We start from the raw sequence: 25,397 nt of genomic DNA on the forward strand, positions 1-25,397 counted from the left end.
AGTTCCAGCTAAGATACACTTGCCTAAAACTCTTGAAGGCATGGGGGCAGTTCATGCTCTCCGAGGTGAGGTGGTCAGCATCAAGATCCCTTTCAGTGGCAAACCAGATCCTGTGATCACCTGGCAGAAAGGACAAGATCTCATCGACAATAATGGCCACTATCAAGTTATTGTCACGAGGTCTTTCACATCACTCGTTTTCCCCAATGGAGTAGAGAGAAAAGATGCTGGTTTCTATGTGGTCTGTGCTAAAAACAGATTTGGAATTGACCAGAAGACTGTTGAACTGGATGTGGCGGATGTTCCTGACCCACCCAGAGGAGTCAAAGTTAGTGACGTATCACGAGATTCTGTCAACTTAACGTGGACTGAGCCAGCTTCTGATGGTGGCAGCAAAATCACCAACTACATTGTTGAAAAGTGTGCAACTACTGCAGAAAGATGGCTCCGTGTAGGACAGGCCCGAGAAACACGTTATACCGTGGTCAACTTATTTGGAAAAACAAGCTACCAGTTCCGTGTAATAGCTGAAAATAAATTTGGCCTGAGCAAACCTTCTGAGCCTTCAGAACCAACCATAACCAAAGAAGACAAGACCAGAGCCATGAATTATGATGAAGAGGTAGACGAAACTAGGGAAGTTTCCATGACTAAAGCATCTCATTCGTCAACTAAGGAACTGTATGAGAAATATATGATTGCTGAAGATCTTGGGCGTGGTCAGTTTGGAATTGTCCACCGTTGCATTGAAATATCCTCAAAGAAGACTTACATGGCCAAATTTGTTAAAGTCAAGGGGACTGATCAGGTTTTGGTAAAGAAGGAAATTTCCATTCTAAACATTGCCAGGCACAGAAACATCTTATACCTCCATGAATCATTTGAGAGCATGGAAGAATTAGTTATGATCTTTGAGTTCATATCAGGACTTGATATATTTGAGCGCATTAACACAAGTGCTTTTGAACTTAATGAAAGAGAAATTGTAAGTTATGTTCGCCAGGTCTGCGAAGCACTTGAGTTCTTACATAGTCACAATATTGGACACTTTGACATTAGACCAGAAAATATCATTTACCAAACAAGAAGGAGCTCCACCATTAAAATCATAGAATTTGGTCAAGCCCGTCAGCTGAAGCCAGGGGACAACTTTAGGCTTCTATTCACTGCCCCCGAATACTATGCACCTGAAGTCCACCAGCATGATGTTGTCAGCACCGCCACAGACATGTGGTCACTTGGAACACTGGTGTATGTGCTGTTAAGTGGTACCAATCCATTCCTGGCTGAAACTAACCAACAGATAATTGAGAACATCATGAATGCTGAATATACTTTCGATGAAGAAGCATTCAAAGAGATTAGCCTTGAAGCCATGGATTTTGTTGACCGGCTGTTAGTGAAAGAGAGAAAATCTCGCATGACAGCATCTGAGGCGCTCCAGCATCCGTGGCTGAAGCAGAAGATAGAAAGAGTCAGTACTAAAGTTATCAGAACATTAAAACACCGGCGTTACTACCACACACTGATCAAGAAAGACCTCAACATGGTTGTGTCAGCGGCCCGAATCTCTTGCGGTGGTGCAATTCGATCTCAGAAGGGAGTGAGTGTTGCTAAAGTTAAAGTAGCATCCATTGAAATTGGCCCAGTTTCTGGGCAGATAATGCATGCAGTTGGCGAAGAAGGAGGATATGCCAAATACGTATGCAAAATTGAAAATTATGATCAGTCTACCCAAGTGACCTGGTACTTTGGAGTCAGACAGCTGGAGAACAGTGAGAAATATGAAATCACCTATGAAGATGGAGTAGCCACCATGTACATCAAAGACATTACCAAATTTGATGATGGCACCTACAGATGCAAAGTAGTCAATGACTATGGTGAAGATAGTTCTTACGCAGAACTATTTGTTAAAGGTGTGAGAGAAACTTACGACTATTACTGCCGTAGAACCATGAAGAAAATTAAGCGCAGAACTGACACGATGAGACTCCTGGAAAGGCCACCAGAATTTACGTTGCCTCTCTATAACAAGACAGCTTATGTGGGTGAAAATGTCCGATTTGGAGTAACTATAACTGTCCACCCAGAGCCTCGTGTAACATGGTATAAATCAGGTCAGAAAATCAAACCAGGTGATGATGATACGAAGTACACATTTGAATCTGACAAGGGTCTTTACCAGTTAACAATCAGCAGCGTAACTATAGATGATGCTGCTGAATATACGGTTGTGGCAAGGAACAAATATGGTGAGGACAGCTGTAAAGCAAAACTGACTGTAACCCCACACCCACCGCCAACAGATACAACCTTAAGACCCATGTTCAAACGGCTGCTGGCAAACGCAGAATGCCAAGAAGGCCAAAGTGTCTGCTTTGAAATCAGAGTGTCTGGCATCCCCCCACCAACATTAAAATGGGAGAAAGATGGCCAGCCACTGTCCCTGGGGCCTAACATTGAAATTATCCACGAAGGCCTGGATTATTATGCTTTGCACATCAGGGACACTTTGCCTGAAGACACAGGTTACTATAGGGTCACAGCCACGAACACAGCTGGATCCACCAGCTGCCAGGCTCACCTCCAAGTGGAACGCTTAAGGTACGTCAAGCATGAATTCAAAACTAAGGAAGAGCGTGAACGACATGTCCAAAAGCAAATTGACAAGACACTAAGAATGGCTGAAATTCTTTCTGGAACTGAAACGGTGCCACTGACACAGGTAGCCCAAGAGGCTCTGAGAGAAGCTGCCATCCTTTACAAACCAGCTGTAAGCACCAAGACTGTAAAAGGGGAATTCCGTCTTGAGACGGAAGAAAAGAAGGAAGAGAGAAAACTCCGTATGCCTTATGAGGTACCAGAACCACGCAAGTACAAACAGACTACCATAGAAGAAGACCAACGCATTAAGCAATTTGTGCCTATGTCCGACATGAAATGGTACAAAAAGATACGTGATCAATTTGAAATGCCTGGGAAAATTGACAGAGTTGTACAGAAAAGACCCAAGCGCATCCGCCTTTCAAGATGGGAACAGTTCTATGTGATGCCCCTTCCACGCATTACAGATCAATACAGACCTAAATGGCGTATTCCCAAACTCTCCCAAGATGATCTTGAAATGGTGAGACCAGCCCGCCGCCGTACACCTTCTCCAGATTATGACTTTTATTACAGACCTAGAAGACGTTCTCTTGGTGACATGTCAGATGAAGAATTACTCCTTCCCATTGACGACTACTTGGCAATGAAAAGAACAGAGGAAGAGAGGCTGCGTCTTGAAGAAGAGCTTGAATTGGGTTTCTCAGCTTCACCGCCAAGCCGAAGCCCTCCACGTTTTGAGCTTTCTAGTCTGCGTTACTCTTCACCACAAGCTCACGTCAAGGTGGAGGAAACAAGAAAAGACTTCAGATATTCAACCTACCACATCCCCACTAGGGCTGAGACTAGCACGAGTTATGCGGAACTGCGGGAACGGCACGCCCGGGCCTCGTACAGGGAGCCAAAACAACGGCAGAGGATCATGGCTGAGAAAGAGGATGAAGAGTTGCTTCGCCCAGTCACTAGCACCCAGCGACTCTCAGAATACAGAAGCGAGCTTGACCACATGTCAAAGGAAGAAAAGTCTAGAAAGAAATCAAGGCGACAGAAAGAAGTGACAGAAATAACCGAAATTGAGGAGGAATACGAAATCTCAAAACACGCTCAGAGAGAGGCCTCCTCAAAACATGCTCAGAGAGAGGCCTCCTCCTCCTCAGTATCTAGGCTGCTGAGGCGGCGGCGTTCCCTGTCTCCAACCTATATTGAGTTAATGAGGCCAGTGTCCGAGCTAATCCGGCCACGCCGACCACCAGAGGAGGAATATGAAGATGACACAGAAAGAAGGTCCCCTACTCCAGAGAGAACTCGCCCCCGTTCCCCCAGCCCTGTGTCTAGTGAGAGATCACTCTCGAGATTTGAGAGGTCTGCCAGATTTGATATCTTTTCCAGGTACGAGTCCATGAAAGCTGCTTTAAAGACTCAGAAGACATCAGAAAGGATGTATGAAGTTTTGAGTCAGCAGCCTTTTACGCTGGACCATGCCCCTCGAATCACACTGAGAATGCGCTCCCACAGGGTACCCTGTGGCCAAAATACACATTTTATCTTAAATGTTCAGTCTAAGCCAACCGCTGAGGTTAAATGGTACCACAATGGTGTCGAACTCCAGGAAAGCAGTAAGATTCATTACACCAACATGAGTGGGGTATTGACCCTAGAAATTCTGGACTGTCAAGCTGAGGACAGTGGAACATACCGTGCTGTGTGTACTAACTATAAAGGTGAGGCCATGGACTACGCAACCTTGGATGTAACAGGCGGGGATTACACTACCTACGCTTCCCGGCGCAGAGACGAACAAGTCCCCCCATCTGTTTTCCCTGAGCTAACAAGAACAGAGGAATACGCTGTTTCGTCATTCAAGAAAATGTCTGAGATGGAAGCGTCTTCTTCAGTCAGGGAAATGAAGTCACAGATGACAGAGACAAGGGAAAGTCTGTCGGCATATGAACACCACACATCCGCGGAAATGAGAAGTGCTGTGGTGGAACAAAAGTCGCTGGAAGAAAAAACCACACAGAGAAAGATCAAGACAACTTTGGTGGGAGCAAGAATTCTGACGAAGCCAAGGTCTGTCACTGTGTATGAAGGCGAGTCCGTGAGGTTTTCTTGCGACACAGATGGGGAGCCGGTACCCACTGTGATCTGGCTGCGTGGCGGCCAAGTTCTAAGTTCTTCTGCCCGCCACCAAGTGACCACCACAAAGTACAAATCAACCTTTGAGATCTCTTCAGTCCAGGCTTCTGATGAAGGCAATTACAGCGTGGTGGTAGAAAACAGCGAAGGGAGGCAAGAAGCTCAGTTCACTCTGACTGTTCAGAAGGCCAGGGTTCCTGAAAAGGCCGTGACGTCACCACCGAGAGTCAAATCCCCAGAACCTCGAGTGAAATCTCCAGAAGCCATTAAGTCTCCAAAACGAGTGAAATCCCCGGAACCAGTCACTTCCCACCCAAAAGCTGTATCACCCACAGAGACAAAACCCACACCAACAGAGAAGGTTCAGCAGCTGCCGGTCTCTGTCCCACCCAAGATAACTCAGTCCCTGAAAGCAGAAGCTTCTAAAGATATTGTGAAGCTGACCTGCGCAGTCGAAAGTAGTGTATTATGCGCAAAAGAGGTCACCTGGTATAAAGATGGCAAGAAACTGAAGGAAAATGGGCATTTCCAGTTTCATTATTCAGCAGATGGTACCTATGAGCTCAAAATCCATAACCTCACGGAATCTGACAGTGGAGAATACATCTGTGAGATATCTAGTGAAGGTGGAACTTCAAAAACGAACTTCCACTTTACGGGACAAACCTTTAAGAGTATCCATGAACAGGTGTCAAGGACATCAGAAACTAAGAAAGCAGCTCAGAAAACTTCTGAGTCGACAGAAACCAAGAAAACTGAACCAAAAGCTCCTGAACCAATTTCCTCAAAACCAGCCATCGTTACTGGACTGCAGGATACAACAGCTTCTGCAGACAGCGTCGCTAAGTTTGCGGTTAAAGCTACTGGAGAACCCCGGCCAACCGTCATCTGGACAAAGGATGGAAAGGTAACCAGTTCTTAAATGTCTCTCAGTTTTATCTCCTAAAAATCTAACCCCTTCCCTCCTCCCCATCTCCCCAAAAATGTTTAACCTTAACTTCTTTTTTAAAACTCAAATCACTTGCATTCTATAGGCTGTTACACAAGGAAGTAAATACAAACTCTCTGAAGACAAAGGAGTTTTCTTCTTAGAAGTTCATAAGACTGATACTTCGGACAGTGGGCTTTATACTTGCACAGTAACAAATTCAGCTGGATCTGTGTCCTCTAGCTGCAAATTAACTATAAAAGGTAGGTTGGCTTTTATATTTACCATTGTTTTTCAGAAAATGATATTAAGGAAAGTTTTCTAAACATTCTCCCTTATACATACACACACACACACACACGTATTAAACTGTTCTCCAAATTCCAGAATACCATTTGTACACAAATATAGAAATACACATATTTAAAGAAGGCATAATATTAGCATAAAAAGCACTTATCAAGTGCCTAATTATACATGGTGGTATATAAGATTCCAAAGAGGCAGCCCCTGTTCCCAGGAATATTTAGGAATGAAGTCGGGTGAATATACAAAATGGTACTGCTTCCATAAACCTTCACTCTTAGTAATTTTCCCAAGCAATGCAGTTAGTAAAAGAGCTAGATTACTTTTCCAATTAAAATTAGGCTGCTTTCATTCAATCTTCTATAACATAATTCAATTTTTTTATCAAAAGTTCCTAAATCCACACATATCCTAAATATTTTGACTGTTCTTTTCAAGACTTTTTTTTTCAAGTCATAAGAATCGTCTTCAATTTAGTTTAAAGAATCATTATACTGATCTCAAAAGTCATGCATGACAATTTTCCAAGACTAGGGCTGAGAAAGAATTAAGTATTACCTACACTGCCTACAAAAGGCAACGTTCCTTTTCTTTGTGTCTCATTCGCTTGTACAATCTACAAGAGTAAAGGGTGGGTGGGGCCTCTTTCCAGTTAAGTTTGCCTTACAGAGGTTTCTTTTTTAGCTGTAAAAGACACAGAGGCACAGAAAGTTTCTACACAAAAGACCTCTGAAATTACATCACAAAAGAAGGCAGCTGTCCAAGAGGAAATTTCCCAAAAAGCGCTAATTTCTGAAGAAACGAAAATATCAGAGGTGAAATCTCAAGAGAAGGCGGTTGTCCAAGAGGAAATTTCCCAAAAAGCCCTAATTTCTGAAGAAATGAAAAAATCAGAGGTAAAATCTCAAGAAAAGTTAGCCCTCAAGGAGGAAGCTTCAAAGGTTCGGATTTCTGAAAAAGTCAAGAAATCAGAAGCAACCTCTCTGGAAAAATCCATTGTCCATGAGGAAGTCACTAAAACATCAAAGGCATCGGAAGAAATCAGAACGCATGCGGAGATTAAAGCATTTTCTACTCAGATGAGCATAAGTGATGGTCAGAAGGTGACCTTAAAAGCCAACATTGCTGGTGCCACGGATGTGAAATGGGTACTGAATGGCGTAGAGCTCACTAACTCTGAGGAGTACAGATACGGTGTCTCGGGCAGCGATCAGACCCTAACCATCAAGCAGGCCAGTCACAAAGATGAAGGGATCCTCACCTGCATAGGCCAAACCAGCCAAGGGCTCATCAAATGTCAGTATGATCTGACCCTGAGCAAAGAACTCTCCGATGCTCCAGCCTTCATCTCACAGCCCAGATCTCAAAATATCAACGAAGGACAAAATGTTGTCTTTTCTTGTGAAATCAGTGGTGAGCCATCCCCAGAAATTGAATGGTTTAAAAACAACTTGCCGGTAAGTTTAATTATGAATATACCATCGAAGAAAATTTAAAATGCCACATCTATTCCTGAAGAGCTCAAAGAAACACTCCCCCCTCCCCCCGCTTATATTTTAGATTTCTGTTTCTTCAAATATCAGTGTAAGTCGCTCCAGAAACGTATATTCTCTTGAAATCCAAAATGCCTCAGTAAGCGACAGTGGGAAGTACACAGTTAAGGCCAAAAATTTCCGTGGCCAGTGTTCAGCTACCGCTTCCTTAACGGTCCTTCGTAAGTATATCTTTCCCATTTTCCTCACATGCTTAAGGCCTTTATGTATTTTTTCCTCTTTGTGTTCAGCACAGCCAACCCCGAGGAGCCTCATTAAATTCCTTGTGTAATAGGCACAGGCCTCCTGTGTGAATTCATCCTTACGGTCAAATTTTCTTTGCAGCTAAACAGATATGTGGACAAATTAACTTTCTAATAAGCCAAGCTACCAAGTGCCCGGTTATTTTTTTTTTTTCAGAATGCACAACATCTCTGTGATTTTCTATATGACTAATCATTTTTCTCCTAGTTATTCTAGCACCTGCATGTAATGTAATGATAGAAATCTAAAGATTCGTTTCTTGGAGACATTGAGCTAGCTCTTGACAAATGTATGTATTTGCTTATGCTTTCACAGCAAATTGTTTGGGTTACGTTTGTGTGTTTGTGTGTGTGTGTGTGTGTGTGTGTGTGTGTAAGTTTTCCATCTCTGGAAGTCACTGTCAGATGTCCCCAATTAACCAGATGTCATTGATGTTCACCGTGTATCTGCTATGCTCCACAGCTCTAGTTGAAGAACCTCCCAGAGAGGTAGTATTGAGAACAAGTGGTGACACAGGCTTGCAAGGAAGCTTCTCGTCTCAGTCAGTCCAAATGTCTGCCTCTAAGCAGGAGGCCTCCTTCAGCAGTCTCAGCAGCAGCAGTGCTAGCAGCATGACTGAAATGAAATTTGCAAGCATGTCTGCCCAAAGCATGTCCTCCATGCAAGAGTCCTTTGTAGAAATGAGTTCCAGCAGTTTTATGGGAAAATCTAGCATGACACAACTGGAGAGCTCAACTAGTAGAATGCTTAAAGCAGGCATAAGAGGTGAGCAATAAAAGATTACTGGTAGAGGCAGACAAGCCTATTAGCACGGTAGAGTCTTTAGTTCATGTAATTTAGTAGAACGCAAATCATGTTTTCAGCGATCCTAAAACATTTTTGTTGTTGTTCTATAAAGGAATTCCACCTAAAATTGAAGCTCTTCCCTCTGACATCAGCATTGATGAGGGCAAAGTTTTAACAGTAGCCTGTGCCTTTACGGGTGAGCCTACCCCAGAAATAACATGGTCCCGTGGCGGAAGAAAAATTCAAACCCAAGAACAACACGGGAGATTCCACATTGAAAACACAGATGACCTGACGACTCTGATCATCATGGACGTACAGAAACAAGATGGTGGACTTTATACCCTGAGCTTAGGGAATGAATTTGGATCTGACTCTGCCACTGTGAATATAAATATTCGATCCATGTAAGAGGGCCTGTGGTCCTCATAGTCATACTCCTCCTTAACCTTTCACAAATGATTCACATGGACTAATCTTTCTGATCTGTAAATATTCCAAAAGAAAAAGTAGTTTTGTATCAGCCTAAATGAGTCAAAGTTCAAAATTAGACATTTCAATCTTTCATAATTGTTGACCTAAGAATATTATGCATTTTCTAGTGACATGTACATACTGTATATAGCCGGATTAACGGTTATAAAGTTTTGTACCATTTATTTTGACATTTTACAATGTAACTTTTGAAACTAACCATTGGTAGGAGAAAGTTTCTTATGGAACGAATACCCTGCTCAACACTTAATCAATCTTTGTGCCTCAACATAATGTTGATGTCTAAGTATGCCTCAGTGGGTTGAGAAATTCCCCATTGAAGAAGCCCAATCCACCTAAAAGATGATGCCATGCACATAACCGGACATGTGCACCAATACCTATTGAATCAGAAATGTAAGGCATTGGTGATGTTTGCATTTACCCTCCTGTAAGCAACACTTTAATGTCTTACATTTTCTGATGATGTCACACTCTAAATTATGACTTAAATATTACCAGAGCAGAGTGTAACGGCCAACACTCTGTTCGCTCCTTCCACACTGTCTCTGACCATAGAGAGTGCAGGGGTAGCTTGGAAAAGTAACATCGCCTGGCCATCCCTTCATTTCACCAAGCTATTCAAGTATTCCTATGCCAGAGCAGTGTTAACTCTTGGAGGTTCTGGGGTGCAGCCAACGCCTTCGTGTGGTAGCTCTAAATTCAAATTTAAACCTGAGAAACTGGGGCAACTAAGCAATGAGCCACAGCAAAAAAAAAAAAAACAACAACAAAATAAAGCTGTCGTTAAATTAAAAACAACTACACCATTACTAACTGCCCAAAATGTCAATTTGATGTAGTTCCTTTCATGCAGTTATAAATTCAATTGTTAGTTAAAATTGTTGGACCTCCTTGAGAAATAGTAACAACAAAATAAAGCAAGCTATCTGCACCTCAAAATGTGTGGTTGGCTGTTTTTTGTGAAATTCTGGGGTTGGGGAGTATGACCTCACAAATCACAGAAATGATCACAGATAAGATCGAGTAAATCGAGCTCAAAAAGGCCCACGTCAATAGGTTCTTTAAAGTAAATATTTGAATTATTGTGTTAAATATATTCAACAATTTTTTAAAGCACAGATTTGATTCTCATGGATAAATTTATTCTCAAAACTTAACAAAAAAAACCCAAAATAACAGCTTAAATCTTTTTAAAATTATCAAGAAAAATATTTTTATGGGGACTGATTCAACTCAATCCATCAAAAATACCGAACATCTACAGTTCACAGTATTTTGTGTTAGACACCCTTGGGAACCACACAAAGATGAGCAAGATAACATAGACCGTACCTGAAGGACAATGTAGTGAAGAGCCAAGGACAGCCCTTACAGGCTGTGAGTTTCGGGGTGGGGCAGGGGAGGCCCGAGAGAGGGGAGGGAAATGACCTCCCGGACAAAGAGGGACACCTGTCGGCCAGGGCAGCTAAGGAGCCAGCACTCAAGAAACCTGGTCGGGTACACTTAACCTGGGGGGGCCTGGGCAGTACCAACAGCATCTTCGACATCATGTAACCATTTTAAATGCCTATTCTTACCTTAAAATGAGAGGCAGAACTTGCTGGGTGATTCCTGGGGAGGATTTCCAACCCCAACGTGCTAATACCCTCACACGTCCCATCCACGACTGAGGTACAGCGCAAGCTCATGCGAACTCTAAAGCTGAAAGGATGTCACCCCGGCCTGGCCTCGAGAGCCAGTCTGGGCGGGGGAGAGCAGGGAAGAGCAGGGAGGGCCGACAGCCTACGCAGCCGAGGTCAGCCACGCCAGAGGCAAGGTCTGCCCTCTATTTATGCCTTAGCAGAAGTCTGCAGCCTACGCCAGCCGCGTGGGGCAGCCACGGGAACGTATTACCTGCGTTCAATAGTAGCTGATTATACAGATGAAGGTGGGGCGGGACGTAAATGGCAAACAGCACGTAAAATAACCAATTGAGAGTCTCTATGGCGACTGATTCAAGAATAATGTTTTATGCTTGTGCTCCAAAAACAGAAAGTAATTTGTATTTGTTTACTCTGCCCCAAATATAACTTTGAAAAATTCAGAGAAAGTCCAGTTTCCTTGTAATAGGAGAAAAGATGGTCTGCTAGAAAAATAGAAGAATCTTTAAAAATAGATTGGCCCATCAATTTTTAGTCTAAGGTTATAAAAAGTGAAAGCTTACAGCTTAACTTTATGCCTTTTGGTATCTCTGGATCTATATTTCCCTAACTCTTTTCCTCAGGATGTTGGTAGATGCTGTGAAAAGAGTGTTCCACAACCAAACTTAGGACTTGGGTTTTTGCACTTCTTGATGCAGGACTTCTCAGAGCCTTTGATGAGCTAAATGTGTTGTGATTCTCCGAGAGGTGATACAGTGCTCCCCAAAGTTAATTGATGGATGCTAGAACGAAAAGTTTTCATCGGTGCTGCATGCAGGCTGAGTCAGGCTACAGCAGGTGGAAACACGGAAGGTGTAAACAGGACTACATCTTCGCAGGAGGAACAGGATATCACCTAAGAAATGAAATTAAGTGCTGTGGTTTAATTAAAAAAAATCCATAGTGTTTGAAAGCACACTACTGGGGCATCTGATCCAGTCAGAGAAATACAGAACAATCAGGTTGGGGGAGTTCCTCATCAAAACTTCGACCTGAAGTAGGGAGGAGATAAGGAGAAGCAGGGTGGGGCTTTCCAGGCAGAGGACCTTTGCAACAGCAGAGGCCTGGGGGCAAGAGGCGGGGTAGGATTGCAAAAGGCCTCAGAAACCACACCACCGAGTTTGGGCTTTTCCTTAAGAGGTAAAGAGACGCATAAAGGAGATTTAAGCAAAGTAGTTACTTGACCAAATTTTACCAAGTCTTTAGCTAGTCTGAGATAGCTATGATGTTTATTTGTCATTCTACATCAAAGAGCTTATTTCTTCCTGGGGGACGCCATTCACAGGAAGACCTTTCCCTACCACCAAATCTCTTGCCCCTAATGGCCCTGTAATTACACCTCTGGGGCTTTATAACCATTCCTGGAAAGGTCTTTCTTAAGCTTGTCTGGGGTCTTAGGGATACAGGAATAACGTCAGGCTGGTAGACCCTGGGGGTACACCACAGGTGGGGGAAAGAGGGAACCTGCAGAGGTGAGAGGGCACCTCACTGCCCACCGCCTTCTCGGTGCCAATGCCCCCTGCCTCCGAGCTGGCAGCGGGGAGGTACGAGTCCAGCCCAGCAAGCCGGGCTCCCCTGAGGATGTGGTGTGGGAATGTGGCTCATGGGGATGATCCCCATTCACTCCTACCTCACTTTAAGGAAAGGTGGGAAGCAAGTAAGCGGAGAGAGCATGCCAATGCTTTCCAATCCCTCAGGAATCCTGTGGAAAAGCCAGGGAGTCCTGAAAGTCAGGACTCCAAACCTGAAATTCATGCTTATCCTCGTATCTTCAGGGGTCCGTGAACATACTGAGATGATGTCTATGTATATTTTTTAGGGATTAGGACTCCTAGTTTTCATTTCATTTTTAAAGACGTCAGTGATTCAAAAAGTTTAAGAAATACTGCCCTACATTTTCAAAGGGAGGAGGCAGATAGATGCCAAGGCATCTGAGAAATACCTACACATAGCTCCCACAAAAAGAGGCAGTGGTGAGCCCCATTTTGGAAACCCCTCTGATGAGAGAACAGAAGGCAAGCTGAGGACAAAGCAGAAGCTGACACCCTGCAACCCCCCCCCCCCCCCCATATGTGTGACATTCCTCAGGCACTCCTGGCTGCCCTAAAGGAAAAACAAATAGTTAACTTGTACGGATCACAGTCCTGCAAGACCTGAGTCTCCCTCAGTTTACAAATGCCCTAGTGATTTACAAGGAAGAAGCTTTCTTATCAATAGCCTAACTTCCAGAGACCCAGAACTGTTTCCTGAAGCCCTAACATCACCCTCTCCTCCATAAAATTGAGGGAGGCTGAGGCAGAAGGAAATGTAAATAAAACTGAATTTCTTTTTAAACCTGCAGCGCATTGATAAGGATGTGCGATAGGAATCTAACATCCTCCAGGAAGCTCCCAACTATCTTACTGTTAATGCCTTACTAGAGGGGTAAACCACCTAACTTAACAATGGCAAGGGCTCTGGTCTCCTGTGAGTCTTCTTTGACAAATGAAAGCTCTTTCAAAACCTCCCTTTTTCCTTACCTCCACCAACCCCATAGTATAGAACCAGCCACAGCTCACAGCCCCAGGGCAGCAGCTCATTCTGCCCACGAGTCCTGGCCCCGGGCTTTCATAAACCACCATTTTGCACCAAAGACGCCTCAAGAACTCTTTCTTGGTCTGGGCTCCAGACTCCACCCCACCGAACCTCATCTATATTCCAAAATCACATCACCTCCAGGGCTCTGATGTTCAGGATTCCTTTCCTTCTGCAGCCAGAAGGGGCTGCTATGGATGAGCCTGGTGTGGATGTGTACTTCTCTGAGGGCCCCCCAAACCAGGTGCTCCTGAACCAGCAGAGCCTCAAGAACAAATGCTTCTTGCTAAGGACGGAACAGGTACACATTTCCTGAGTTATAGGGGAAGGTTCTAGGGATGTTGAAACCCTGTCTGACCCCAGTCTCAGCCTTAGAAAGGAACACGAGGGCAGAATTCTTCCCTGCACTTGCAACACAGGAATGAAATCAGCTTTTTGTTGATGGCTGCCAGTTTTGCCTGAGAGCCCTGTAGTCAGGTGAGGCACACGGGCACTCCCCCCGCCATCTGCTGAGAACCTCGCCCACATCCTCCTCTACTCTTGTGTCCTGCCTAGAACAACCTGAAGAAGATGCAGAGAAAGGACACCACCAGGTCCATCGGGCCAAGACCAGACAGGAGGCTGAGATGCCGTCTCATAAATGGAAGGACCACTAAGGGGAAGAAAAACGGGGCCCCAAGTGGAGAGACCCACCGGAAAGAAAGCTGCAAGGGGAGAACACTGAGATCTAGGGTCTTTGAATAACGTGCCCAAAGCCACAAATAGCAGAGCTGGAACGAGGGGCCAGCTCCCCATTTCCCAACGTGGGCTCGCCACCCCTTCACAACACCAACATTCGAGCCTGCAGGAGACTGAGAGGGCAGGAGGGAGGCCTGTTTAGGGAGAAGAGGGTTCTGTTCCACCTTTCAGGGTCATTATGGTTCCAGGACAGGGCAGACAGCAAGATGCCCTCAGGTCACTCCCGATAAAAAGGCTCCTCAGTGCCAGTGTAGTCAATTGTTCCTCTCAGAAAGCTTAGAACCTTCACTGGCATCTGCTATATAGCCAGGAAATAGGGGCTTATTTGATCCAACAACATGCCATGTGGACAGACAGTGGGTGAGAGAGCTGACAGCTCTCTGGACACCATGTTGTGGGCTCTAAAGAAGGAACAGAAAAGAACCTTTCCCACCTTCAAGGAAGGAGGCAATCTGCCTGGTTCTCAGTGGATGCCTTAGATGGAGGGAAGCCAATGGAGAGTTCCCGGAATGTTTATGGGAGGGGACCCTGGCCACGGTCAGGGAGGTTTTGAGAGCTGGGCGCTGGACAGACATTATTCCCGAGCACTTGGAGGATTTTGTTTTCGTCGCTTCCACTGGAGACCGGGATGAGTAAATTTCTTACTTCAGGGGAAATTTCTTTCTCTTTCCATGAAGAATTAGCAAAGTAAAGATGTGAACGAGGACATATCCTTGCAAGGACTACAACTTTTTTTTCCTTAACACATGAAAGCTGCGTGCGGGTATTGCAAGAGCGTGGCCTTCAGCCCAGAGACCTTTCTTCCGGTTCCGTTTTCTCTCCCCGCCTTGGGGAGCGTGGAGCTCGGTGGTGATGTGACGGTGGGCGTCACTTCCTCCACACGTGCTCCAGATCAGAAAGATCACCTCTAGCTTGTAACCTGCCGACGTGAGCACACAGTACTGCTTTCATTTTCCAACCCTGTATGAAAATATCACGCACGACTGACTTAGGACAGAAAACCACAGAAAGCAGCAGAAGGCAGGATGTATCAAGAGCTACATTCACCCTAATACCACCTGCAACAGTGCGTCTCAAGCTTGACAGAGCATAGGGAGAACCTGAGGATCGGCAGATCCTAGGTAGGGGGTCCGACATTCGACAATTCCATTAAGCTCCCAGGTGAAGCCGATGCTGCTGATCTTCAGGCGCTACCAAGGACCTGGAAAAATGATTGGCCTTTCTGGCTGTTAGATGATGGCCCCGAACTTGGAACGCTATCTAATATGCCTCTTAAATGTAACAACCAGGAGTGAGAGCTTCCACCCAGCTCAGTGGTTCTCAGCCTTGGCTACTCATTGGAATCGCAGGGGAGCTGTAAAAAATACCAATAATTGCGTTCCACGCCGAGGGAGCCTGCTGTAATTGGTCGGGGTCAAGCATCAGTAAGTGTAAATGCTCCTGGGGGGTTCTAATGCACAGCCAAGGGGGAGAACCCCTGATCTAGCCAAATCAGGTGACCCGTTAAATATTTTCATTTAAATGTTTCTTCTCCTCCTACAATCTTTTCTCACATCACAGCACTAACTTTGATTTAGCCAATCAGATTTTACATTTAAGTGCTCAGGAAACCAGTTGTCACATTATTTTAAAAGCAAAGGGCTACCCTTCCTTACACTTTCAATACATGCTGTCCTTCAATTTTTCTTAGTGATGTAGCAAATTTATTAAAGCTTCCCCCACAATGTTGACATGGCTCAGTTTTATTGATTTATAAAATTGCTACAATACTTTAAACAAGCAGAATTTTCATAACAAAAATATAGAGTACACTTTTTGGCACTTGGAAGTGAAAAAAAAGAATGCTCACAAAGGAAGTATACATATACTTTAAAATGAAGTTTATTTTTCCCCTGGGAACAAAAATCCTATTTAAGAATGTTTCAAGATTAAAGTGCTTAGTTATATCAATCTAAAGCCATATTTGCTATTAGGTTATTAAGTTTTATTTAGAGACTAGCTTTTCTATCAATTTCAATATTTCCAATTTATTTAACTTCTAAAGTCACAAACTGTTCATTAAACATTAAACATTAAACCCACAAGCTCTTGTTGTAAGAACCATCATTAGTTATGACTAACCCAAAATAAAAACATTTCAAAGGCAAAAAAAAATCACGTGCTTATGTACTAGTTATACACATAAAGAAAAAGCTATTTTAAAACAACCACGAGGGGCGCCTAGGTGGCTCAGTCGTTAAGCGTCTGCCTTCGGCTCAGGTCGTGATCCCAGGGTCCTGGGATCGAGCCCCACATCGGGCTTCCTGCTCAGGGGAGGGTCTGCTTCTCCCTCTCCCGCTCCCCCTGCTCCTGCTCTCTCTCTCAAATAAATGAACTCTTTTAAAAAAAAGAATTACAAAGCAAATTTGAATGCTAACAAAATAGCACTTAGTAGTCAATGAATAGTGACTGAACAAATTTTTTAAGTTAAATAAATATGTAAGCTATCCTAAATTTAAATGCCCTCTTGAACTCACCACCCTTCCCAAGTGATTCTTTTGTTTCCCAAAACAGCTCACCAAAAGAGGAAATACTGAGGAGGCTCTTTTGGGGGACTCTGTATCATTAATCAAACATGGAGAAAAAGTTACAAATATTGAATCATTATGTTAAACACCTGAAACTAATATAATATGTCAATTATATCTCAGTTAAAAAAACTTCTATTTCGTTTGAGCCATTAAAAAATGGAGAAAAAGATAAAGTGAATAAGGGTATTTAAAAAGGAAAAGCAGAATGGGAAAAGTTCCCATGACTTTCTCTTTGGCTAGATAATATTGGAAAGCTCTTAGAAACTTACTTCTAACATGATTTTTATAACATAACATACAACCATGATTTCTTCAGAGTGAGCAAAAAGGAAAGGCTGAGATAACATACAGAATTTGAAGACCAGAGGGCAAGAAAAAGATCACACAGTGAGTCTTATTTTCTCTAGATCAAGCTAATAATGTGAACTATCAAAAACCTCATCTAAAACTATATCGGCTTCCTTACTCCCTTCATACTCTCCCAAAAGGAAGAAAAAACACCTATAGGAGTTGAATCGTAAAGTGACAAACATTATAGTAAAGGAAGCCACGTGTCCTCGAAATACACCGTTATGAGGCCAAAAACAGTAGGTCAGTGGTACATTTTGCTAGGCTTCATAACTCAAGCCATATTCAAGGACATTGTGTGGCCAACGTGGCCTAATTCACAAAAGCAAGAAAGAAGTCTCAATCAACAAATGCCCCCTCTCCCCGCCCACGGCCAAAAACAATGGCTTCTGTTTTTAGAAGAAAAAAAAAAGTAGCAGGAGAAGGGACAACTCTAAGGAGAGCTGCTATTTACATAAAACTGCAGATGAACTAAAACTCTTCTCTCAAGTGATGACTAAGGGCGACTGAAACACAAAAGTTGACTTATATAAAGCACTGGTAGGCTACTGAATTGCACTTGCTAACCTTAGACTTTTTAAGGTTTTTTAAAAGCATGGCACTGTTTTGGGTCTTTTTCCTGCCTGGGCACCACGTCAAGGTTGCAAAGGTCTTCGAATTCACAAAGGCACCGCTAGTAAGTGAATGGTGTGTGTTACTTAGGCACACATACACACTTGGCCTGAATAGGTGATGGGCTAGTTTTGTTTCCATTTAAAATTTATATACATATGTATAAACTTGGTGTGATAGTGTAAACTGGTTTGATAGTGTAAACTGAAAATAAGGAATCAGTTATGAATTGTTCAACTCTGTTTATTGTGAGTGCTTTAAAAATGTAATCTAGCAAAGTTACGCAGAGTCCAATTATAATCATTGCCCTATATTCTGGATGGCAGAAAACCCTTGCCGCCACTCCCCACACCTTCCCGCCAAACCCATGACAGACATCATTCAGCAAGTAGGTGGCTTACTCTCTGTTGATCCCAGCCTCAAACTCAGAATCCCTGGAAGCTATAGCTAACTGGTCAGAGTTGGCACAGAAGAAAAAAAAAAAAAAGACAGTCTGCCACCCATGGTCACAATGCTATAAACCACAGGTTATTTATTGCTGCACACTTCTCTCCGGCCAGCCATTGCAAAACAAGAAGACAAACAAACAAAAAACAATAAGCCAAATACCAGTTGCATTATCTTACTTGTATTGTAAGGCCTCACCCAGCCTGAGGCATCATAGCAAGGGGCTCCAGACAATCTCCCGGGTGTGCTACCTCTGACGGCATGCTGAAACACCGGGACAACCTAGCAACTCCTAGCAAGCACAAAGACCACAGAAAAGGGCACAGTATAGAAATTTCCTATTTAGGGGCGCCTGGGTGGCTCAGTCGTTAAGCGTCTGCCTTCGGCTCAGGTCGTGATCCCAGGGTCCTGGGATGGAGCCCTGCCATATCGGGCTCCCTGCTCCACGGGAAGCCTGCTTCTCCCTCTCCCACTCCCCCTGCTTGTGTTCCCTCTCTCTCTGTGTCTCTCTCTGTCAAATAAATAAATAAAATCTTAAAAAAAAAAAAAGGAAAGAAATGTCCTATTTAAATCAAGTATAGTCTGATTCGGGTGATAAGACTTAAAAGATATTTATTGTATGCTCATTTACCATGTAAATTTGTCAAATAAAGATTTTAATCACATGGACACGTATAAATTCCAAGACAGAAATCTGGATGCTTCACACTTGCTGTGTCTGGGCCACACTTTTGATTGCTGCCAAACAAATAAAAAACACGACTCTGTTTTGACTGAGTCGTGGTAATTTCTCCAGCAAACTTGTTTTATCCTTTGTAGCTCCACTTGTAAAATCAGTTGTGAAACTCAATGTAAAGCTGTATCTCAAAACAAAACAATTCCAGGTTCCACTGTCCACAACCAAGAAACCATATGTCCAGACATACTTGCATACACATTCGTGCACGCGCAATTAAAGAAAAGCACTAGAAATTCTACGATTGCCTTTCAAAAGAAAATGGCCTCATTCTAGCTACCCAGAAAAAAGCAGTCAAGTCATAGCTCCTTGCACAGGGGGATTAAAAAGAAAATAAAAGAGCTGAAGTGCCGGTCAGGTCAACAACAGCAGAGGCCAGAATTATACTGTCACACACCAAAAATACTTGTGCAGATACATAGAGTTACCTCCTTCTTTATTACCAGCTGCACCATAGAGACGTGCCACCTTGCTATCGAAGAGCTAATCTGAGCAACTGCACATACACCTACATAAAAGAAAAGTTAGTACATCGGGAAAAGATCTGTAAGGGTATGCTCCAAAGAAGAGTGGTTATCTCAGGGGCAATGGGGGTATCAAGGCGAAATTTCACTTTCTTCATATTGTCTAAATGATAACTTAATAAAGAGAACATATTCAGGTACTGCTTAAAAAAATAAAATCTTTAAAAAAAAATGAGAGAAAGGGTGGGAAATAACCCAGCTCTCTCAGAAAGTGAAGTCCAGAGTACGGGGAGAAGATGATGGCACGGAGCGGGGCTGACATGTTCCCCTAGAACGCCTCCTCTTCATTGCACGTTAGTCTTTATTCCCAAACTGCTAACCTCATCCGAAATGACCACCTCTGCCTGCTAATGCCAAGAGAGGCTGGGAAAGAGAAGAGTGTGGGGATATAGCCCCCTTCGTGACACTATTCTCTTGCCTTTGTTCCTAACTGCCCCTGTGTTACCAAACCTGGTAGTACACTTCATATTGAGAGTTAAGTGCGTAAAACAGTCTTTGTGACAAATTTTCAAAAACACAAAGACTATCAACAGCATTCTCCTCTCGCTGTGACGATAGAACTAAGGAAGAATTCATTACAGTCATACCTTTTATTCCTCATTGATATTCTGAGTACATCACCCACATAAAACTATTCCTTCACTGATGTCAAAGGAATTGCTTAATTTGTCCATATCCCTGTATATTAATTCGTTTTATCCATCACAATTACTAAAATCTAATCCATCCTGCTATAAATTCTGGCTTTTGTGGGTTATTTATTCAGCAACTAACACTAGTCTAGAAGCACATGAACTAAAAATACTAAATAAACAGATAATGTAAATACTTAGAATTTCAGGATATAGTAACAAAATGTTCATCATGCTGATCAGTCACGTAGGAGTTAATCCTGGTTCCGCATATTTTGGATGTTTTTGTATGCCTGTACTTTAGTATCTTTGTTATAAGGGTATAATGTAAAGCAAACGGCCTGTAGTAAGTGTTACAAATGTTTTATTATCAAAGAGACCAGTAAAAGACTTTTCTGGGGGAAGCACATTATGGGACAGAAAAGAAAATTCTAGCCTATAAAAATACGCTAGATTACTGAATTTGGAGAAAAGGCAGCACAAGGGCTCCAAAGCTGCAGACATCACTTCAGAGATGACATATCAAAGCAAATAATAATGGGGCACAATAATATTCGCATCCAGGGAAGGGGGGGGAAATGCCAGCATCAAGCTAATACCAGGCATGGTTTTTAACCCTGGCCATGTCTCCCTGTTTCATCTGTACTACCAAAGTTAACCTGATAATTTGCAAAGAGGTTTATTCACATTCCTTTTGTAGGAAAATACCTCATGTCTAGTGGTATTAATATTTACAGCCATTGTCACAACCACTGGACTCTAGTGAGAGAGAATTCAAATCTCCTTATAAATAAAAATCCTTCAAAAAAAGAAAACTCCTTCTTCAAAGTGTGCAGCTCACTATCCATAAAAACAGGAGTGTGAGCACCTAATCCCACTTCACCTCTAAAAATTAGAATTTAGTGTTATCATACAGTCAATCTAGATACAAAGGAGATACTTAAAATTGAGCACATGCAGACATTCTGAGGCATAAATTCACATTTTCTGAAAACTGTACAACCACTCACAAGGTCATAGATCCAGAGATTGGAGACCACCGTTTCTCTGTTTCTATACCCCATATATTCGAAGAGTATTACATCTATTGGCTGTAGAGAAGGCATAATAAACAATCATCTCCATAAGTTTATTTTCTACACTTCATATTTAGATGATCAAAACGCAATACCAATAAAGCTTAAAAACACATCAAAATCGTTATTACATACTTTTAAAAGCGTATACGGTAATAATTACTGATTAGATTTTTAAGGCTTTAATGTGTCTTAGAAAGATAACCTTTAATACCTGAACATTTCATGTGAAGTCTACTAAATGTAGGGCCAAATTATCAAACACTAGATTTTCCCATATGTCAATAATTCTTCCTATGATGAAAATCATTAGGAATCTTAATCCGAGTCTAAATGGATTACTGGATTAAGCGTGATAGTCGTAAAAATCATCATGGTAACAACAATATTAACAGTAGCTAACACTGATTTAACACATACCGTGAGCCAGGCAGGCTCTGTTCTGAATGGTCCACATGCACAGACTCGTCTAATCCTCCCAACACCCTATGAGGTAGGTAGTACAGTAGAATCAAGCATATTAATTAAAAATCATTAGAGAGTGGAAATAATAAATTACAGAATGATACTCAAGAAATTTTATTTTCTACACACTATTTGAATTCAAAGCTAGACTTCCAGTCAAATACGGTAGACTGACCACTTGTATTTATTTTCTCTACCTCTAAACCCCACCAAAAAGACATTAAAGGAATATAAGTGTTATTAATTCGTAAAGACAAAGAGAACAGACTACAGAACCATGAGATTTTAAGAGAGTTTGTAAAAACATAAGCCGGGAGGAGGTGTGATAACTAACCTAGCAGAAAGGAGGAAGTTAAAGCCTTAACTACCCAGAAGAGAGAAGCCAACAAATACATTCTACCAAGCACCTAACAAGTTCAGGACTTGGAAGTACCAGGTGTTACAGAAAAAGGGGTGAAGTATAGGGCTGAACACAGGACTAGAAGTCTGTATAAAAAGCAACAGGACCCCATGGGGCGCCTGGGTGGCTCAGTCGTTAAGTGTCTGACTTCGGCTCAGGTCATGATCCCAGGGTCCTGGGATCGAGCCCCGCATTGGGCTCCCTGCTCCGTGGGAAGTCTGCTTCTCCCTCTCCCATTCCGCCTGCTTGTGTTCCCTCCTCACTGTGTCTCTCTCTGTCAAATAAATAAATATTAAAAAAAAAAAGCAACAGGACCCCAGGTCCCCTCCCCAGCCAGACGACCCTCCCACCCCCCCAAACCTCCATCCACAGGTGACCTGAGGGTCACCATCCATAGAAGACTGGAATGGCCGGGCGAGGGGACAGTGCATGGGGAGGCTGAAAGTAGGAGATTAAGTAAAAGTCACCATATAAACTGTGGGGTCCTCAGGCCTCTTTTTCTACCCTGCTATCAAAACCCAGGAGTCCTTTCTAGAGAAACCGAACAGCTCCAAAGAAAAGATCTCCACTGAAATGCAACAGGATATTATTTTTTTAAAAAAAGGAACGAGAGGGAAAAAGAAATCTTAGAAATTAAAATACGGGGCGCCTGGGTGGCTCAGTCAGTTAAGCATCTGACTCCTGACTTGGGCTCAGGTCATGATCTCAGGGGTGTGAGATCGAGCCCACGTTGGACTCAGCAGGGAGTCTGCTTGAGAGTCTCTCTTTCCCTTTCCCTCTGGCCCTCACCCCCCTCCTCGCTCACTCTCTCATTCTCTCTCTCTCTAAAATAAATCTTAAAAAAAAAAAGAAATTAAAACACACAGCTAAAAAAAATTTTCAAAAGAGCTAGAAGATAATATATAATACAACTCAATGAGCAACCAGAGAAGAAAATTTTTTAAATTAGAGGATCAATCTGGAAGATCCAACATTCAAATAACAGAAATTCTAGAAAGACAGGCTAGAGAAAATGGAGGAGAGGAAATTATCAGAAAGATAACACAAAAATATTCCCAGAATTGAAGTAGACAAGTCTACTAATTGAAGGACTCCACCAAGTCGAGTGCCCATCAACATGAATCAATAAAGACCCACACAACATCATGAAATGTCAGGAGTAGGGAGAAGCTCCTAAAAGCTTCCAGAGTGTAAAAGCAGGTCTATGTAAAAATTAGTATCAGAATTCTCACAAAAATAGTGAATACAATAAGACAATGCAGCACTTTAAAGTTCTGAGAAAAAAATTATTTTCAACATATACTCCAAACTACCAATCAATCAAGAGTAGAGACATTTTCAGACCTGTAAAGCCTCATAATCTTTACCTGTCATGCACGTTTTCCTAGGAAGTTTTCAGCGGTGAATACACTTTAGCAAAAAAGGGGCAGTAAATCAAAAAAGAGAAAGTCATAGGATCCAATAAACAGGAAATGCAACCTAAGACTAAAAAACCAAGTAAGTCCCAGAATGACCGCTGAAAAGCAACAGTCCAGATGGCAGAAGACAAAGGATTGTGGAAGAAAGGTCTCTGAAGGTCAAAAAAAAAAAAAAAAAAAAAGGAACTGATAGACTATATGATGTTTTTGAGCACTTAAGCCTTCGGATAATCTTTGTGATAAGTACATAAAAAACAGCAAAATTTTAAAATCAGGCAGTCATTAATCCTGGGGAAAATAAGGTTCTAGTAGAGAAGAAACAATGACAGATCATCATGGGGTTCATGAGTGACCAACATTTACAGCAGTTCCCCCCCCTTCTCCCTGGGGGACCCGTTCCAAGACCCCCAGTGGATGCCTGAAACTGCAGATAGCACTGAACCCAGTATATACTATGTTTTTCCCTGCGCATATATACCTCTGATAAAGCTTAACTTATAAATGAGGCACAGTAACAGATCCACAACTAATAATAAAATAGAACAATTAGGACGATACACTGCAATAAAAGTTCAGTGAACGTGGTCTCTCTTTCTCTAATATTGTGCTGTACTCACCCTTCTCCTCATAGTGACATGGAGAACACGCCTGCGCGGGAGACAAAGGGAGGTGAACGACGCAGGCACTGTGACGACGTGTTCGGCTCCTAATGACCTGATGACATAAGGATGATCACCTGCTTCTAGCCGGCGACTGACTGCGGGTAACTGAGGCCAAAGCAAGCAAAGCCACAGAAAGCAAAACAGCAGATAAGGGAGAACTACCGTGTAGCTATTGATTTTACAAAAATCTCTGGCTAACCTACATTGGGAGATTGGGAGAGATGGAGAAGAAATGGGGGGAGGTAGGGATCTAAGAAAAGCAATCCCTGCCTGCCCTGAAAGAAACTCAAGAAAGCATTTCTGAAATTGATAAATCAAGAAAAAGGAACACAATATATTTTCAAGTAGGGACAAACCACTAAGAGTTGAAAGTGCTTATCTCTAGGGCACTAAGCTGGGACGAGGCGGAACTTTTTTTTTTTCATTAGAAACTATGTATGTGGGTGCCTGGGTGGCTCCGTCATTAAGCGTCTGCCTTCAGCTCAGGTCATGATCTCAGGGTCCTGGGATCGAGTTCCACGTCGGGCTCCCTGCTCCTTGGGAGCCTGCTTCTCCCTCTGCTTCTCTTTCTCTCTCTCTCTCTCTCTCTCTCTCTCTCTCTCTCCCCCCCCCGTCTGTCTCTCATGAATAAATAAATAAAATCTTTAAAAAAAAGAAATGATGTATGTGCATGAGTTACTTTTTAATAAAAAGAAAGCTAAGTTTTTTTAAAATGTTTTTCATTGACAAATTTGGTATGAATTCAAAAAAAGGAAAACTGGGGAACTGGAAAGACACGAAAAGGAAACCCTCTCTACCACCTACAACCTACTTACCCCACCTGGGCTACTAAAAGAGAGACCTCCTGGAAGGAGCTCCAGCAGCCTCACCAGGCTTTCTTTCAGGCCAGGACATGCCCTCTACGTACACTGCTCAAAGGACAGACCTGGAGGCACTTCATTTAATTTAAAAAAAAAAAGGGAAGAACTGGTAGAGTCCAAATTAATGATATAATAATGTATGTGTAATTAGTATTAAGAGCAGTATAATAGTAATATATTACAAAGATATATTTCCTGAGATCTTCATGATGATTTCTAAATAGTAAGTGTTAATAATGCAGTGAAAAACTACACTTCAGGGTCAAAGGTCAAACTTTCACCTTCAAAGATCAAAGTCAAATGGTGACTATGCAAATGAAGATACTTTATCCCCTGCTTTAGAATTTGAATTCAAGTGACAGCATCCATTTCTCAACTTGTCCTGATTGAAGATAACACAATAATTCAAGGTAACATAACAGAATTCAAATTTAGTCCAGTTAGAAAAGAATTCGCATCCAAGTCACTTTAACCATGGAGGCCTGGGTTCCCATACAACAGAAACCAGGCACTTGGAAAGAAAAACAAGCACTGGCTTTGCTTAGGTCAATGATATACCAAAAGTCTCCAAATTTCTCGATAACCCCAAGGCCCAGACA

At 42.6% G+C, this 25,397-nt stretch overlaps 1 protein-coding gene and 1 long non-coding RNA gene across 3 annotated transcripts in view; one reads left to right on the forward strand and one right to left on the reverse strand.

The window, feature by feature from the left end:
- TTN (titin) overlaps positions 1 to 8,972 on the forward strand; it is a 268,068-nt gene extending 259,096 nt beyond the window's left edge. The window contains 7 exon segments of the mRNA XM_028121746.2: positions 3 to 5,650; positions 5,778 to 5,934; positions 6,662 to 6,792; positions 6,874 to 7,434; positions 7,538 to 7,691; positions 8,236 to 8,538; positions 8,672 to 8,972. Of these exon segments, the coding sequence (XP_027977547.2) occupies positions 3 to 5,650; positions 5,778 to 5,934; positions 6,662 to 6,792; positions 6,874 to 7,434; positions 7,538 to 7,691; positions 8,236 to 8,538; positions 8,672 to 8,970 (7,253 nt within the window). The 3' untranslated portion in view covers positions 8,971 to 8,972.
- LOC114223053 (uncharacterized) overlaps positions 1 to 13,563 on the reverse strand; it is an 87,871-nt gene extending 74,308 nt beyond the window's left edge. For both annotated transcript variants that reach the window (XR_015767862.1, XR_003612047.2), the window contains exons 1-2: positions 13,449 to 13,563; positions 10,635 to 11,592 (exon numbers count right to left, since the gene is read on the reverse strand). This is a non-coding gene — a long non-coding RNA (uncharacterized LOC114223053). The remainder of the gene's footprint in view (positions 1 to 10,634; positions 11,593 to 13,448) is intronic.
- Between the last annotated feature and the right edge of the window lie 11,834 nt (positions 13,564 to 25,397).

Source organism: Eumetopias jubatus, unplaced genomic scaffold, assembly GCF_037043125.1.
Source record: "Eumetopias jubatus isolate StellerSeaLion01/CBP00866 unplaced genomic scaffold, mEumJub1_p1.0 scaffold_3, whole genome shotgun sequence".
Lineage (NCBI taxonomy): Eukaryota > Metazoa > Chordata > Mammalia > Carnivora > Otariidae > Eumetopias > Eumetopias jubatus.